Source organism: Natrix helvetica, assembly GCF_964273705.1.
Source record: "Natrix helvetica genome assembly, chromosome: 9".
NCBI classification, from domain to species: Eukaryota; Metazoa; Chordata; class Lepidosauria; order Squamata; family Natricidae; genus Natrix; species Natrix helvetica.
In genome coordinates this window covers 7,880,012-7,897,753 of record NC_138560.1, presented here as the reverse complement: position 1 = coordinate 7,897,753, position 17,742 = coordinate 7,880,012, and the positions used below count along the sequence as shown (strand labels likewise).

Here is a 17,742-nt window from a genome sequence, read left to right as displayed (position 1 = left end):
GGCTGAAGCAATCATTACTTTACTAGGAGCGCCAGGAACCCCAGCAAAAAGTTTCTCTCTCAACGCAGGCTAACAAGTCTGTCCGGCCACATCTATTCATCTCCGCCCCCTGCCTTTTAACCCCAGAGCTAGAGTGGAGCTTTGCTAGCAGCGGTGGCTTTTCCGTCCCAAGGATCTGCCCATAGATTTCCACTGCTCTCCTCTCCTCTGCGCATCCGCGTGTCAGGCACTGGACCCAGCTGTTCCTCCTCTTCCTCATTATCCACCTCCAGACCTGGGGGCTGTTGACTCTCCATCTGAGGGCTGACACACTGCCCAGACACCGCCTCTGTCTCTCTCTCTCTACCAGCTCCATTCCCTCTTCCCCCTCTTTGCCTTGATGCTGACCGACTCCTACGCCTCCTCCTCCCCGGATTCGCTGCTGGAGGGGCTGTGCAGATGCGCAGAAGGGAGAGGAGAGAAGTAGAAATCGGTGGGCCGACCTTTGGGAAGGGAGAGCCACCGCTGCTAGCGAAGCCCCACCCTAGCTCTGGGGATAAAAGGCAGGGGGTGGAGATGAATAGATGTGGAAGACAACGATTCATCTCCCGGCTGGACAGACTTGTTAACCTGTGGTGAGAGAGAAACTTTTTGCCAGGGCTGCTGGCAACTCCTAATAAAGGAATTTTTGAGTTAACTTCAGAGGGTTTGTCGTGTTTTGGGAGCTGGGTTAGAACAGGTCTGCGTTTCTCTTAGCTGTTACGGATGGAAAAAGGTTAGAAAAAAGACAAAGCCGAATGAATGAAGATATACTTCATATTTATTTCAAATCCTTGGAAAATACACAGGTGCTACTTGTTGAGATGAACCTTCAACGTTAATGTCCTCCCCCAGCCTCCCTTGAAGAACAGGGTGGAGAGGGAGGGAGGTGAGGTGCAGAAAACTGCCTACCCCCTTGCGTGAAATTAAGAGCCGCCTTTCAGCAGCCGGATAGAAGCACAGGCACAACTGCGCTGTCTCCCAGGCGCTGCTTCTTGCAAGCCATGAACACCATCCAGCTTCTCAGGCTGATACCCAGAAGTTCATCAAAGCCACATCTGCTGTTGCTGCAGGTTCTTGGCAGCCAAGGTCCAACGCTCCAGCCACTGTTGCAAAGTGAAGCCGTGGCGGCGCTCGTGAGGAAGAACAAACTGTCCTGGCTGCTCCCACCTAGACAGAGACGGAACATAAAAGATGTACGAACGTGGCATACCTCCTCGTCAAGAGTGCGCACAAGCTCTACTACGTGAGACAAACCAGGAACAATAACAGCAAACAGAGGTTTGTAATAAGTAGTGGTTTTGTCTACAAAAAGAATATATACGTACATATACGTAGTATAGGCAGAAGTCAAACAAACAGCAAACTATAGCAGGTAAAAACACAGAGAGAGGGGGGGGAGGAGAGGGAGAGACGCCCAAACAGGGCCTCTTCTTATAATACAGGCTCTTAAAGGGATAACAGCCAAAAACTTTGCTGACTCATCATTACATCAGTGCATCATCGTAGCAGCTGGTCAGCTCTTAAATCATTAACCTGACACCTCCCCTCGCTTTGACCAGCCCTCAATACCTGCTGGATAGGGTCCCTTCACTCACCAGGTATCGATAACAGCTTGGATCTCATGCCGGCGCTTGATGAGACTCTGGCACTGATCCAGCGTGCGTTGGATACAGGGCAACAGCAGAAAGGCTTGTTTCTGTTCGTGGGACTGCACCTCTCCCACCAAGGCTGGGGACAGAAAAGGAAAAGAGCTTAGCCATCATTTTGCCTTCCATTCGAGCAGGTCCAATGCTTACAGAAAGCCTGCTCTTGCTCTGCAATTTTCTTGGCAAGGTTTTTCATTAGTGGTTTGCCATGGCCGCCTTTATACGGCTGAGAGGCAGTGACTGGCCCAAACACACCGCTTCAAAGGGCTTTACAGCCGTCTCTAAGCTGCTTACAATATGTTTCCAGAGTCAGCATATATTGCCCTCAATCATTCTGGGTCCTCATTTAACCCACCTCAGAAGGATGGAAGGCTGAGTCAACCTTGAGCCTGGTGAGATTCGAACTGCCAAATTGCAGGCAGTCGGCAGAAGTAACCTGCAGTACTGCACTCTAACCACTGTGCCACCAAGGTTCAAGGCCTTGTTACTAAGACTGGAATATATATATATAAATATATATAAAACACAAATACATACATATATATATGTGTGTGTGTGTGTATTTGTGTTACAAATACATATGGCTTAGTGGCTAAGACTCCTGCCTAAGATATATACAGCCCGGGTTCAAATCCTAGTAAGGGTATGGCTAGCTGATGAGAGCTAATTAGCTCGAAATAGATCTATACTAGTCTCCCTTTATTTATTTATCAGTACAAATACAACACACACACACACACACACACACACACACACACACACACATGCATTTGTGTTACAACCCCTGGTATGCCTAAATATGGGAGGAAGGTCACAGGCGAGCCTGTGGCTTAGTGGCTAAGACTCCTGCCTAAGATATAATACAGCCCAGGTTCAAATCCCAGTAAGGGTATGGCTAGCTGACACACACACACACACACACACACACACACACACACACACACACACATTTTCCCTACCTGGCACATCGGGCTCTGGGACACTCTCCAGCTGGTATTGCAGGCTTCCCAAAGCTCTTTGCTTGGAGCTCAGCTGGGCACGCAGGTAAGCAAGCATCTTCTTCAGCTCCACCAGATGGAAGAGGAGCTGTTCAGGAGCCTAAAAGGGGAAGGGATTAAGAAAGCAGAGGTGCCGGAGTGAGAAAGAACACTCACAGATACCATCTACAACAGTCAGCGCAGGGGTGTCAAACTCAAACCGGGATTGGCCTGCAATGTGGTTGGATCCGGCCCACAGGGCTGTCCTGGTCTACCCAATGCAAAGAGGAAATATTGGGTCAGTGTGGCTTTGGCCTGGCCTACCCAGTGCGAAAAGAAAAGGCCAGCGTAGCTTCGGCCCAGTCTACCCAATGCGAAGAGGAAACATGCCCGCAGTTTGGGGAGTGGCGTCAAGCTGGCCGCACCCACCCAGTTGGCCACACCCGCCGGGCCCCCATGTGGTCAACCACTGCCCTGATGCGGCCCTCTATGAGTTTGACACCCCTGGATCAGAAGAACGTGAAAAGGGAGCTCCAGACCAGCCTCAAGTGGAACCCAAATCAAAAGAGGCAGAGGTGACATTCTCCGCTTGGGAAATAATAATAATGCAACATTGTAGACTTCTGGTGCATCAATCGCCTTGACAGAAAAGATTTCGTGACTGTAGTTCAGAGCAAGCAACCTGGAGCCTAGTGAGACTTGAACTGCCAAATTGCAGGCAGCCAGCAGTCAGCAGAAGTAGCCTGCAGTACTGCACTCTCACCACTGCGCCATTGTTGCTCTTCATGTGGTTCTTGCTTTATTCCCCTTTATTCTTCCCTTTCCCCAAAGTTTGCCCTTATTCCTTGATGATTATGAAGGGAGGGTGAAGAGAAGGGTCTCTAAACCAATCCAAATGGATTTCATCTGTCTCATCTTTGAAATCTCATCTGGTCTAGAGAGGCGCACCCTACCTTATAAAGGGGAAAGCTAATTCCATTGCATAAGTTGAGAAAGGCCCGGTTTTCAGAGGGTGCCGTCCGGCTTAAGCGATGGATGGAAAGTTTGTGGGCTGGGATGTGTTGAGACCTGGAAGACAACGGCAAAAAGAAGGGGTTTGTTCTCCTCCCCCCCCCTTTGCAATTGAACCTACATCACACTGACCATTGTTAAGTCATGCTTAATCCTCCATGCATCAGTGGTGGGATCCTACTGGTTTAACAACCGGTTCGGGGATCACGCGCTTTGCACGCACGCTTCTCTCTTGCGCGCAAGTGCCTGGCCTGCGTGGGGCGCTCATGCACAGTTTGGAGACAACTTTCCTTCCACATTACTGCTGGGGAGGAAAACAGCTGAGGTGCGGCAACCTGCTCTGCGGCACGGCTCAGCTGAGAAGATATCGGTCAGGAGAGAGCAGGGACAGGCGGGCGGGCTCACTTGATTGTCCCTCCAGGGGTGGGCTCCAGCTTCTTCTACTGCCAGTTTGCTTAGGGACGCGCTTCGGGCACGCATGCACTATGCGTCCATGCGCAGTAGTAAAAAAACCTGCTTCTGCGCATGCACAGAAGCAAAAGACAAGACGGTGGCGTCCACGCCGCTAGAACCAGTTTGGGGGCGTGGCCGGCCGAGTGACTGCCTACTCAGCTGAACCGGTAGGAATCCACCTCTGGTTCACTCCCAGCTGATCATTGGAGCTACCGGTTCGCCCGAACTGGTCTGAACCGGTAGAATCCCACCCCTGCCATGCATAAAAAGAAAAATCAAGTCTATTTTCTTTAAAAAATAATAATAATAATCTGGGGCCCACAATGCTCCTGAAATTTTGCATCACAGAAAGGCAAGCGCCAAGAAAGGTTAAAAATGATATTCAGTAAACCTCATTTGTAGGAAATAACCCTCGGGAGAAGAGAAACCAGGATTATTTTACTGCTTTTACGGGTAGACCATTTTCTTGTTATCCACCCTCACCAAATGGCAGCCACTTCCTCAAGCCACCCAAGTCGTTTCTCCCAGCTGATTTATTTCTCAAAGAGAGAGGGGGGGGAGGGTAGCAACACGGGGCTCTTTGGAGCTTTGGAAAAAAGGAAAATCTCTGGAAAAGGACTCAAAACAATTCCCCCACCCCTAGAATTGCACCCAGCCACACGGAAGCACCTGGAGATGACTCACCCAGCTATCTGACGGGTCAGCAGACAAGGCAGGGCAATGCTTTTGAAATGCTGGACCTCGCGGCCTACCCTGTCGTGAAGCGGCTGAGTCTCCAGCTGCACCTGTTGCGCCTGGGGGAGCAGTTTTTTCCGTATGAAATCCTGGTTCTGGAGGAGAGGCGCATTTATAAGTTTAGAAACTTGAGATAGGACTAAGTCGCGTTAGAAAAAAAAATCAAGATGCACGTACGAAACAAATTCATCAATATCCACATTTTAAAGGGGCCACGGTTGGGGTGTGATCTGTACGCTGAAGGTTTGAAATCTTCATATCTCAAATCTTAAAAGGAGTCAAACGGGGGATGAGCAGAGGCCTCTGACGGACGGACCGGGGGGGGGGGGGGGCGAATGGGGAATCTCACCTCAGCCTGATTCTTGCGAAGCTGGGATTTGAGAAACGAAGTGCCTTTGATAAGGGCTCGAATATGCTGCTGTTTCTCATCCTGTGGGAGGAAAGCAGAGGAAGAGAACGACTGGATCCCTTGGCAAACTATCGCAGTGATGGCTAACCTTTTTCTAAAAGTGCGCCAAAATTGGGCGTGCACGCGCTATCGCACACGCCTCCCACCCACCTGCACACATGCGCACGACCACACACACCACCTCTGCGTGTGTGCCCCCCCCCCCCAAAGAGGGGGAGTTTTTGCCCTTCCCAGGCTCCGGAGGCTTTCCTGAAGCCTGGGGAGGGCGGAAAACGGCGCAACCAGAAGTTCGGGAAGGAACATCTTTTGTGCGCCGAACCGGCAGTAATGCCGTCAGGAAGCCAACCTTGCCCGGGTCATCCCACCTGCCCTCTTCCCTTCCCATTCCTTTCTCCTCCACCTGCACACCTACCACCAAATGGCGGAAGTCCAAGATGCGCTGGCGTTTCGCTTGCAAGTTCTGCAGTTCTGCGTATCGGGCTTTCACGGCTTCTTCCAGTTCCTGGCATCCCTGCAGCAACCCATCCCTGTATCCTTGCAACCTCACCGCCCGGAGCTCCAGCTCGAAGACAGTCCTGGATTGCGAGGGGAAAGGACTTGAGTCAGCCTAACTAACAGCTCTGGTTGTTTCAGTTTGGGAATTAAGTACAAGTAGTCCTTGACCAAAAGCATCCATTGCTTTTTGTCTTGCCCTCAGGTGATTTGGACAATAGTTTGACTCTCTTCTTTGGGGCAGCCCCTGAGATAACACTGCTATCGTGTCTCCCCTGGTCCTTCTTTTCATCAAACTAGACATATAAACTAAATCCAATAAATCCAAATCCAATCCAATCTAAACTAGACATACCCAGTTCCAGCAACGCAAACACAAATCTCGTTCATCATCATCATCTTCATTTAACGACCCCTTTGCGGGGTGGAGTCTGGGCAACTGAATGAAGCTAGCAGAGGGTTTTAATGGCCGGATGACCTTCCTGTCACCAAGGCGGAGTTTTGTTCAGCAGATATATTCCCAGTGTGCCCAGAGAGAGAAATATCTGCCTCTACCTAGGATCGAACTCACAGCCTCCTGATTGCGAGGCGACAGTTCCACCTCTAGGCCACCGCGCCACTCCTTGTCATCACTCCCTCGTGGGAAGACCACCTGGAAGATTCTCACCTGGCCAGGATGGAGCGCTCCGATCCGTCAGACAGGAGACTGTGCATCTCCTTCACGAGGGCTTCAAGACGTGCCAGCAGGCTTTGCTCTTCAGCATGCAGGGGAATCTGCTGCACACACAGCCCCTCGCATTTGCTCCAGCCCTCCTGTCCCATGCAAAGAGAAGAGATCAAGGTGAGAGTTTTCCCCCATATAGTATACAGGAAATCCACCAGGTGAATTTAATCTATTAATGCCACCCACCCCAGTCAGAATGTTCCACCCAGAAACAGGCTGCTTTAAACCCTCACCACCTCTGCCCTGGCTGTGGAACGAACGGTTCTAAAACTGCAAAAGGATTTCTCACTTATAGCTTTTATGTACACTGAGAGCTTATGCACCGAAGACAAATTCCTTGTGTGTCCAGTCACACTTGGCCAATAAAGAATTCTATTCTATTCTGTTGCGTTCTGTTGTATTATATTCTGCTCTGTCCTATTCCTATTCTGTTCCTATTCCAAAATGGAAGTTGGAAAAATATGTTTTGAGATCCGATTTAGTCACCTGTATAAGAACCCGGACAGAAGGTAGCTTGTCTCCAGAACACGAGACATCTTGCAGGTGTGGGCTATCATAATGGAACCTGAGAAGAGAGCAGAATGGGGCTTGCAAATCTTCTATGCCAGTGATGGCGAACCTGTGGCATGCGTGCCACAGGTGGCACGCGGAGCCATTTGTCAGGGCACGCGAGGCGCTGCCCTGTCAGCTGGCCAGCACGCATGCGCGCTGAGTTCACCGTTTTTAAAAGCCATCTTTCGCGCTCCCCAGGCTCCAGAGGCTTTATAGGAGCCTGGAGAGGGCGAAAAGAGTCCCCCCCCCGCCCCCTCCAGAGGCTTCAGGGACCATCCGGAGGCTTCCCTGAAGCCTTCGGAATGCTTCAAACGACGCTCCGAGCAAACCGGAAGTCACTTCGGTGACTTCCGGCGGGGGAGGCTCTTTTCGCCCTCCCTAGGCTCCTATAAAGCCTCTGGAGCCTGGGGAGGGCGAAAAAAGCATGTAAAAATGGGGCGGGGGGAGCGCCTGTTGTGCGGGCATGCGCACTGGGGGGTCGTGCATTGCGTTATGGGTGCGGCACGCTCGCACACAACCCCCCTGCGCTCCTCCCGCTTGTGGCCCGCGAGCCAAAAAAGGTTCACCATCGCTGTTCTTTGCCAATATAAAACCCAGAGCCAAGATTTATTTATTTAATAAAATAAAATCTGGTGACTCTCCCGAACGCCTTTTGCAGATATCGACCTGTCAGCTCTCCAAGCCAGATAAGGTCTGTGACTGTAAATCCTCCCTTGAAAGATTTTGCTGGATGTGAATGAGCATAAATAGTGAATTAATAAAAGGGTTTTTTTTTCCAGGACAAGGAGTTTGCTTCATGCTCTTGGGAAGCCTCGGTCAGAACGGATATACTGGCCTTTGAGCCAGGTTTACCTAGCAGCGGTACTTTCGTGAGTGGGAACTTTGCTTCCCACAATTCCCTAGCGCTCTGGGAGTAGTCTAAGGCATTTTGGGAAATCTCACTGGTCCTTAGTCAACCGGCACTTATTAAACTAGCCGAAAATAGAAAGTATTATGTGCATTTTAATCATGACCCCAAAAGCAATTCCATGAGGATGCTGAATACTCTTGCTAGCAACTGGAGATGCCTTCAATTTTACCCTGGGAAGGTCACCATCATTAAGTCCTGCTTAGCCAACGGTCAGGACCTACTTGAGGGCAGCCACATCTTGGGAGATGTTGATCTTGTCCGTCACCTCCTGCAGCTTCATTGTGTTCTGACGGGCCAAGTGCTCCAGAGCTGAAAGGATATGGGCGGGAGGATGGCTGCCCACAACTTTCTGTAGGAAGACGCAAAACAATAGCTGAGATTGTCCTTGAGCCAACCTCTATGACAAACCTTTATTGCCACAGCTAGCAATATCCAATGTCTGGACTAAAGAGCCATGGTGGAGCATTGGTACTGCAAGCTACTTCTGCTGCCCGCTGGCTGCCTGCAATTTGGCAGTTCAATTTTGATCAGGCTCAAGGTTGCCTCGGCCTTCCATCCTTCCGAGGTGGGTAAAATGAGGACCCAGATTGTTGGGGGCAAGAGGCTGACTCTGTAAACCGCTTAGAGAGGGCTATAAAGCACTAGGAAGCGGTATATAAGTCTAGGTACTTATTGCTCTTCCCTTTCCCCTTCCCCCTCCCTCCCTCCCTTCTGTGCGCAATGGTGCACAATGGCCAGAATGCTGGCTAATTGCAGATTAACTTTGCCCACTGCCAGGCGTTCAGTCCTGACCGTCTCAAGGTTGGACTCAGCCTTCCATCCTTCCAAGGTGCATAAAACGAGGACCCAAATTGTTGGGGGCAAGAGGCTGACTCTGTAAACCGCTTAGAGAGGGCTGCAAAAGCACTATGAAGCTGCATATAAGTCTAAGGGCTATTGCAGTCAAACTCTGCCCATTGCTAGGAGTTCGATCCTGACCAGCTCAAGGTTGACTCAGCCTTCCGTCCTTCCGAGGTGGGTAAAATGAGGACCCAGATTGTTGGGGGCAAGAGGCTGACTCTGTAAACCGCTTAGAGAGGGCTGTAAGAGCACTCTGAAGCGGTATATAAGTCTAAGCGCTACAGACTGCTTGTGCAAGAAATGGTTACCAAGAGATCAAATGCAACCCCCAAAGAGGACTGGGCTAAAAATGTGGATTGTTTTGTCTGGAGCATAAAATAATCACCTCGATCCCTGCAGAGATTTATGGCTATTATCACATCAGTGTGGTTTATCATTATGAATTCTTCTTGTGTTGGGATTTTAATCTTGTCTTTCCTACTCAGAATATTTCCAACTCCTAGAATTCCCCCAACCAGTCTGAATTCTGGGAGTTGAAGTCCACCCATTTTTCAAGTTGCCAACTTTGAGAAGTACGTATCTGAATGTTTCCACTGTAGCTAGCAGCCTTGATAATGTCCGGTTAAGCATCCTACTGTTCTTAACGAAGGCGCAAAGAGCACCTCCAAGGCTTAAAAAAAAAAAAGATTGTTTCCCAATGCTGTGTACTGCACTGCTTTAGGTTCTCTTTATCTGGCTGAACTACAGTTCCCAGCAGCCCCAACCAAAGCAGTGACGTGCGGTGAGGTTTATGGCTGGTGAGGCTGGTGACATCATCAGGAAGGCGGGGAATGGGACCACGTGTGCTGGAGGCTGAGGCTGCCTAAGCCTCCAGCACACGTGATCCCATTCCCCGCCTTCCTGAGCGTGTTCCGCCGGCTCGCGCTCCGCAGTCCTCGAAAGCGACTGGGGAACGACGAGAACCTTCCTGCCTCTGCTGGACTTTGCGCGCTCCTCGCGACTGATATTGCAGTCGCGAGGAGCGCGCGAAATCCAGCAGAGGCAGGAAGGTTCTCGTCGTTCCCCAGTCGCTTTCGTGGCTTCGTCATCCGGGAGCGCCGACAACATTTCTGCCTCCGCAGCTCTCGGGCGCGGACGGAAGGATGTATATAATATTATAATATTATATATATATAGTATATAATGTTATATACTATTGTTTCATGAAGAGAGGTGAGGCCCTGCCTCCCCTGACCGCACGTCCCTGAACCAAAGGGACCTGGGAACAATGTCTGTAAGGCATCCGTTTTCCCACTCTCGCTCCAGGATTCTAGTCTGCCTTACCTCCACGTTGCTCAGCCAGTGTTGGTAAGTAATATTCATTTCTTCCTCATTTGCCCCTCTGCCAGGAAGAACCAAAGAAACACATCAGAACTTTAAAGAGGAAGCTGGTGTGACGGCTGACTTGAGACCCGTCTTGTTTTCTAAGCCAAAGGTCCCAATGGCAGGAAGGGGAGAGAAAGGAGCCTTACGGAGAGCTCCCGGTGATGCTGTTTTCAAAGAGAGTCTTCAGGAATTGGAAACGCAGCTGGCAGCTTTCTTGGACATCCCGCTAGGGGGGGGGAAAAAGAGGGCGTAAAAACCTGGGTTGAGCTTTTCATACAATCCGTATCTTTCACTTTTCCATTCTTTTAGACTTGACTTTATTGCGGTGGTTAACCAGCGCAAGAGAATTCAAATATTCAAAATATCTCAAAAAACATCTCAAACTGAAGGGCAACCATTTGCCCAGATGGCAACAGGGAAGGCTCCCAGGGAAGGATCCTGCAATAATAATACAATAGTAGAGTTGGAAGGGACCTTGGAGGTCTTCTAGTCCAACCCCCTGCCTAGGCAGGAAACCCTATACCGTTTCAGACAAATGGCTATCCAACATCTTCTTAAAGACTTCTAGTGTTGGGGCATTCACAACTTCTGGAGGCAACTTCTGTTCCACTGATTAATTGTTCTCACTGTCAGGAAATTTCTCCTCAGTTCTAAGTTGCTTCTCTCCTTGATTAGTTTCCACCCATTGCTTCTTGTTCTACCCTCAGGTGCCTTGGAGAATAACCATTCTTCATATGTTTTAGTCTCCAGTCCCCTAATCCTCTTTGTTGCTCTTCTCTGCACTCTTTCTAGAGTCTCCACATCTTTTTTACATCGTGGCGACCAGAACTTAGTGCAGTATTCAAAGTGTGGCCTTACCAAGGCATTATAAAGTGGTATTAACACTTCACATGATCTTGATTCTATCCCTCTGTTTATGCAGCCTAGAACTGTGTTGGCTTTTTTGGCAGCTGCTGCACACGGCTGGCTCCTATTTAAAGAAGGACACAGGCAAACCTCCAAGTGGCCTCAACGACTCTCTAAAAATGTCCACGGAGATTCTCGGTCATTCAGGTCATGGATGTCCCAAAGGTTGCTTTTTTTTTTTCTTTCAAGAGGCAACTGGACTTTTTGGTCTTTTTTTCTGTCCTCCCTCCCTCCCTCCCCCTCTTTCTTCTCCTTGAAGACATTTCGCTTCTCATCCAGGAGGCTTCTTAAAGAGGCCATCTATGTCAAAACTGAACAGCCCTCTCTCAACAGAGGGGGAGGGATACGACATCATCTCTCTATCTCCCATCCACAACACAAATCCTTTCAAGAGGGCTCCACACCCATTTGCACCACTCGGGTGACCCTGAGGACACAGATAAGACCTCCAAGGGACCTCAACGTCTCGCTAAAAGGATGCAAACGACCAGCTGTTGTCTGCAAGCAGGGCAAATCCTCCCATTCCCCACTGTCCAGTCAGAACTGAAGCAGCTTCTTGGATGAGAAGCGAAATGTCTTCTAAGAAAAAATACGAAAAGTCCAGTTGCCTCCCGAAAAAGCACCTTTGGGTCCAGGCGGAAGCAGCAGAGGGCAGCACAGTGCAGAGTGTCCAAAAAAGGCAGAGATGGGGGGACGGGACAGATGGGGGAGAGGCAGTTGAAGCATACCTTGTAGTTGTAAATATTGGTGAAGGGCTGCTACAATGGCCCTAAGATTGAGGACTGGGCACCCAGCACCATTAATGGAGTGCAGTTGTAACTTTGAATGATCGCTCAGCTTCTTCCCGTGGACCCCAAGTATAACTTAAAGCCTTTCTCACTCTTCCCCCCCCCCCAGCAAAAAAAGTAAAATCAGGCCTTACCAGGACTTCAGGCTCCAAGATGGGGAAGCGAGGCTCAGGGTGTCGGCCACCACCAAAAACCACTGCCGCCTTGGCTTTCCTGAAAGAAAACCCCCAAGGGAGTTTGAGACGGACCTCTGCTTTCCACGCTTGGAAGAACGCCCCAGATATTCTTCCCCAGGCCAGCTGGCTGAAAAGAGACCCGCTTGGTTCACCCATTGCGCTAATTCATAAGGCTTCAGAACCGGTTTAGCGAATTTGGCGCCTTCCAGAAACACCGACTTCTACTCCCAAGAATGCCTTAATCGTTCTGGGACTCCACCATTCTGGAAATTACCACCTAGGGAAGGCTGTGACGGTTAACCTTTTTGTCATTGCGTGCCCGCCCCTGTGCATACGTGCATGACCCCCCGTGCTCCCCCCACATGGACGTACAACCCCCCCGGTGCTCCCACCGCCCCCACATGCGTTCATGATCCCCCCCTGCGCTCTCCCCGCGACTCGTTTTGGGGCTAATAGGCCTCCCTGCAGCCTCCTGGGACCAAAAATGGGCCGCCAGGGTGGAGGTGGTGCGCTGCACCGCCCGCACTCCCCCTGCACACGTGTGTGATCCCCGTGCATGTGTGATCCCCCGTGTGTCTCCAGCGTGTTCCCTATCCCCCGCACATGCGCGGCAGAGTCCTGAAAATCAGCTGGATGGCGGGAGGCGCGGTGGAGCTGAGCTGGGGCTACAGCTTGTAGGCCCACAGACAGATTCCCCATCACTGTGGCACCTACAGCGCATGAATCCAGCGTGTTGTGTCTGCTTCTTAATCCATGGTTAATCAAGCCACAGTTTAGTACACGTGATCCAAAATCACCCTTTCTTCCTCCCTCGCGCTAACGCTCCACCAGCTAGGAATCTACCGGATCCCCTCTTGCCAAGGGGGTAAAGGGACCTAGGAACTGAGCCCGTACTTCTCCATCTCTTCCAACTGCTCCAAGCGTCCCTTGACTTGGGCCCCTTTCTTGTGCAGTTGTTGCCGTTCTGCTGTGACCCGCGTGGAGTAGGCCTTCAGGAGCAAGCGGCGTCGTTTGGCATCCCAGATCTGAGCCGTTTCCAGGGTGACCTCTAGATGCCAAGGGAGAGAGCAATATGTGGCAAATCAGGGTGTGCAGATGTGAAGAGCTGACCCTACAGCGGAGGCTCACTTGTTCTATGGGATGGGCTTCGATGCTGGGATTCAGCCAGGGGAGCTAATAAACCCAGCCCAACAGTTCTCTTAAGGAGTTTGCAATGGAGCGTTGTTTTCCCCCCCGCTGTTTGCTCTGAACTCACCGCTGGCTACGAACTCACGCTGCGCCAATTCTATCTGAAGGTCCAACTGCTGACCTTCTTCTTTCAAGCGAGAGATGGCCTGGATTAGATGCTTGCGACGTTCTTTATCCGATTCAGAGGCACTGGGCTTGCCCTGAGAACAAGAGATCAAACGGCAACGTTACCAAGAAGGCCACCTATCCATCTTTTGGTTCTTGCTTCCTATTGTTCTGACCTAGGCTTCCCCAAAAAGCACGAGGCAGAGTCCTTGTCCCTTGTTAAAAGAATGGGAATTCCTCCCATTCACATTAATCAAGGCCTGGCAAACAGTCTTTCAAAGGAGTAATTATGACTACAGACCTTATCTATCCGGGAAAGCTACCATGTAAATATTTTCCAACTGAGATGCTGTGGCAAGGAAAGACTGGGCACAGGGTCTCTGAGATTCATGGACAGCTCTTCACACTCCTGAAATGAATCTAACGAATGAACGAACAAATTGTTTCCTACAAAAGCCCACTCCCCTTTCGCTCCCCTTTTATTTCCTATGGGAGGGGCCAATCACCTTCCATCTGTGGCTTTACTCCCAAGTCGACCCTGATTTCTGAGTTGTTCTTTTCTTCTGGCAGCTCTGCACATGCGCACACTGGGAACAGGTTCCAGCTGTTCCTCTGCCTCACTGCTGTCTAGCTCCATAGACACTTGATCACTGCCAGACGGCCTTTGTGCCATCCCTGCCTCCGGCGCAGAGCCCTCGTCCGAGCCTTCCCCAGCCTCCAAGGGCTGGGCCATGTTCCTCCCCAACCTCCTCACTGTCCAACTCGGCTGTCAGCTCCGCTGCTGGGCCACAACACGTATTTGAGCAGTCATAGAATTATCCCTCCTGCTCATTCTTTAAAACAGGGGTGTCCAAACTTGGGAACTTTAAGACTTGTGGACTTTAACTCCCAGAATTCCCCAGCCAGCAGAGCTGGCTGGGGAATTCTGGGAGTTGAAGTCCACAAGTCTTAAAGTTCCCAAGTTTGGACACCCCTGCTTTAAAAGGTCCAAAGTTGGAAGCCCATCCTTGCTGTGATGGCCATAGTTCTCTTTGGAGGACCAGAGAAGTTCTTTCAGAACTTGTCGCAAAAGAGAGCCCATGTCATTCACACCTCTTTACATTAGCTGTCAACAGTTCTCAGACATGGATCTTTCCAAGTGGTAGAAGCCCGTACCCTGGACTTTTCTGCTGTTGCTGGATTCCAGCTGCCACCAGCTCAAGGCTGATGGAGGACATAGTAGTCTAACATCAAGAGAGCCACACTCCCCCACCTTCAGCCCAAACCTTTGGAGACAAAGCCAACTTTTTCGCCTCGTTTTGTTTCTTACTCACCTCACCCTTTTCCATCTGCTGATACCTATGTGACAAAAAATAGGATCAAGGACACAAATCTTTTAACTTGTTTGGAAATCCTTTGGGATAGGCCCATGATGACAAACCTATGGCACATGTGCCAGAGGTGGCACACAGAGGCCTCTCTGTGGGCACACCTGCTGGCCACCTGGTCTTTGGATTTCTGGCACGTGCATGCATGCCGGCCAGCTGATCTTCGTGTGTGCCGGAGCCCTGAAAAACCAAAGATCAGCTGGCCGATGCACCTGCACGCGCCGGCTACCTGGTATTTGGGTTTCCGGTACTCCAGTGCATGGGAAGACCAGCTGGCTGGTGTGCAGGTGCATGCCAGAAACCAAAAGCGCAGATGGCCAGCGTGCGCATCGGCCAGCTGGTTTTCAGGTTTCTAGGGTTCTTGCATGTGCGTGCATTCCAATTTGGTGCTGAAAAGGTTCGCCATCACTGGGAAAGGCCTCGTGTAAGGCACGATTGAGAGTGTTTTTAAACAAATCGCATCACTGTTTGGTTTGGTGGCAGCAGTGCCTCAGATAGAAAGTCCATACAGAGAGTGATGAGGACAGCAGAGAAGATCATAGGAAATTCACTTCCTGGTATTCAGAATGCTGCTTATGTAAGTGCTATGTGCTTAGCCTTCAAAGCATTGTTAGGGACCCCAGACACCCACTTCACAGCCTGCTTCTGTTGCTCCCGTCTGGGAGGAGGTTTCTAAGTATTTCGAGGAGGACTACCTGATTCTGTAACAGCTTTGTTCCCTATGCCATCTGTCTGGTAAACTCGCAAGATTAGTTTTTCTCGCCATGTACATGTATGCATATAGGGACGCAGTTGCTCAGTGGCTCAGACGCTTAAGCTTATCGATCAGAAAGGTCGGCCGTTCGGTGGTTCAAATCCCTAGCGCCATGTAACAGAGTGAGCTCCTGTTACTTGTCCCAGCTTCTGCCAACCTAGAGCGTGCATTCCAGTTTGGGCACTCAGTGCCGAAAAGGTTCGCCATCCCTGGGATAGGCCTCGTGCAAGGTACAAAAACCAGCACATTTTCTTTTTGAAAAGTAGCAAGCGATCAGAGGAAGAAGACTATGCAGCAGAAAGACTCCATATTACGGTCGACATCTTTAAAACAGGGCAACGTTTCCCTTGGTGCACACTTGCCAGCTCAATAAACAGAGACCAATTGGTCAGGACTATTTTTATTGGCACAGCTGAAGTAAAAGAATTTTGCAAGTCAGAATGTCCTCCCCCCACCCCATCCCTCAATTTATCTTTTTGTGAAAAAAGGGAAAGGTTCGCTGAACATTTTCTCAAGCTATTTTCTTGGCCTGGGTTAGACAGCGTTTCAGCAAAATTGAGTGATCAGAGCTAGGCTTTTAAATCTCTTTCTCTTTCCACCATTAATGGCAGATTTAAACAACCAAGGTGTTCTAAGTTTACATTGTTATTGCAATACTTTTCATTGTTTTGCTCCAACCAATAGGAAGCATTGGGGGAGAAATAATTGGAAGGTTTTGGGGTTAACCTCTCAAGCCCAGGAAGGAAAAGTGAGATGAAAACTGGACTCTTATTCAGAAAAAGGGTTAAGAAAAGGATACCACAGTAAGTTCCCACGAATCTTCTTGACATTCCTGCAATATAAGCAAGATGAAAGTGTTCAACAGCGTACAGGAGACACCCTGAAAAATGTGCTTAAGGTGTTTGTTTGTTTTATTTGATTTATATGCCGCCCTTCTCCCAAAGGTGCAGAATAACGTGGGTCAAAAACCACCTTTTTCAGTGCCGTTATAACTTTGAAAGGTCACTAAATGAGCTCTTGTAAGTCAACTACCTGTATCCGATCTCCATCTTTGTATTCCTACCTCTGATGATGAACATGACGGATGATATATTTCCAGATGTCAGCACACTGACCTGAGCACATTCTGGGGAGGTGAAGAATGAGAGGGAGGAAGAAGTAAAAATCCACGATGTTGATAATCAAATTAAGTTCACATATTTCTCAAAATAAAACGAAAAATAAAACTTTTTTTAAAAAAAAAGAAGAAAGGAAAGAAGGAAGAGGAAGGAAGGAAAAAAGGAAGGAAGGAAATGTTTACATTTTTTTAAAATGGAAAATAAACAAAAAACTTTTTTTAGAAAAAAGAAGGAAGGAAAGAAGGAAGAGGAAGGAAGGAAGGAAGGAAGGAAGGGCGGGAGCGATGAAGGAAAAAAGGAAGGAAGGAAGGAAGGAAATGTTTATTTTTTTAAAACGGAAAACAAACAAAAAACTTTTTTTAAAAAAAAGAAGAAAGAAGGAAGAGGAAGGAAGGAAAAAAGGAAGGAAGGAAATGTTTATATTTTTTTAAAATGGAAAATAAACAAAAAAACTTTTTTTAAAAAAAAGAAGAAAGAATGAAGAGGAAGGAAGGAAAAAAGGAAGGAAAGAATATTTTTTAAAACGGAAAATAAACGAAAAACTTTTTTTAGAAAAAAGAATGAAGGAAAGAAGGGAAGGAAGGAAGGAAAGCAGAGGGAGAGAGGAAAAAAGGAAGGAAGGAAATGTTTATATTTTTTTAAAACGGAAAACAAACAAAAAACTTTTTTTAAAAGAAGAAGAAAGAAGGAAGAGGAAAGAAGAAAGGAAGGAAGGAAGGAAAAAAGAAGAAAGGAAGAAAATGTTTATATTTTTTTAAAAAGGAAAATAAACAAAAAACTTTTTTTTTTTAAAAAAGAAGAAAGAAACTCTCTCGCCCCTCTCCATTCGTTTTCCACCCACCTGCGGGCGTCTCTCTCGGAGGGAACCTTGCCCGGAGGAAGCTTCATCTCTTCAGCCGCCCAGCGCCGGAGGTCCTGAGCCAGCGATGCCCCCGTCCTGCCCGTCTTCCTCCCCGCCGCATCCTCCCTGCTCGCCATCGCCTCTCAAACGCCGGCGCCCTTCGAGACGCCCCCCGCACAGCACGCCGGGAAATGTGGTCGTTACCCCCCCCTCCCCGCGCGGGCCTTTCCTGAGCCATTTTCTGTTGAAGGCCCTTCGCGATGCCCTATGGGACGTGTAGTTTGTGGCTACCTGGCTAGGCTGAAGATCCAAGATGGACTACAGCTGTCATGAGCAACGGCTGTTACCGCGGGGGGCGACGGGA

At 49.3% G+C, this 17,742-nt stretch overlaps 1 protein-coding gene across 1 annotated transcript; it reads right to left on the bottom strand.

The window, feature by feature from the left end:
• Window positions 1-777: 777 nt before the first annotated feature.
• On the bottom strand, window positions 778-17,544 carry HAUS5 (HAUS augmin like complex subunit 5). Its single transcript, XM_081961811.1, has 19 exons — window positions 17,379-17,544; window positions 16,483-16,545; window positions 16,219-16,251; window positions 14,612-14,636; window positions 13,261-13,393; window positions 12,900-13,053; window positions 11,964-12,042; window positions 10,282-10,361; window positions 10,094-10,151; window positions 8,152-8,279; window positions 6,955-7,033; window positions 6,412-6,557; window positions 5,665-5,827; window positions 5,193-5,273; window positions 4,793-4,938; window positions 3,598-3,712; window positions 2,627-2,765; window positions 1,617-1,749; window positions 778-1,188 (listed from the first exon to the last, which is right to left on the bottom strand). The coding sequence occupies exons 1-19, from the start codon at window positions 17,513-17,515 to the stop codon at window positions 1,065-1,067; spliced, it is 2,016 nt and encodes a 671-aa protein (XP_081817937.1). The 5' UTR covers window positions 17,516-17,544; the 3' UTR covers window positions 778-1,064.
• Window positions 17,545-17,742: the final 198 nt, after the last annotated feature.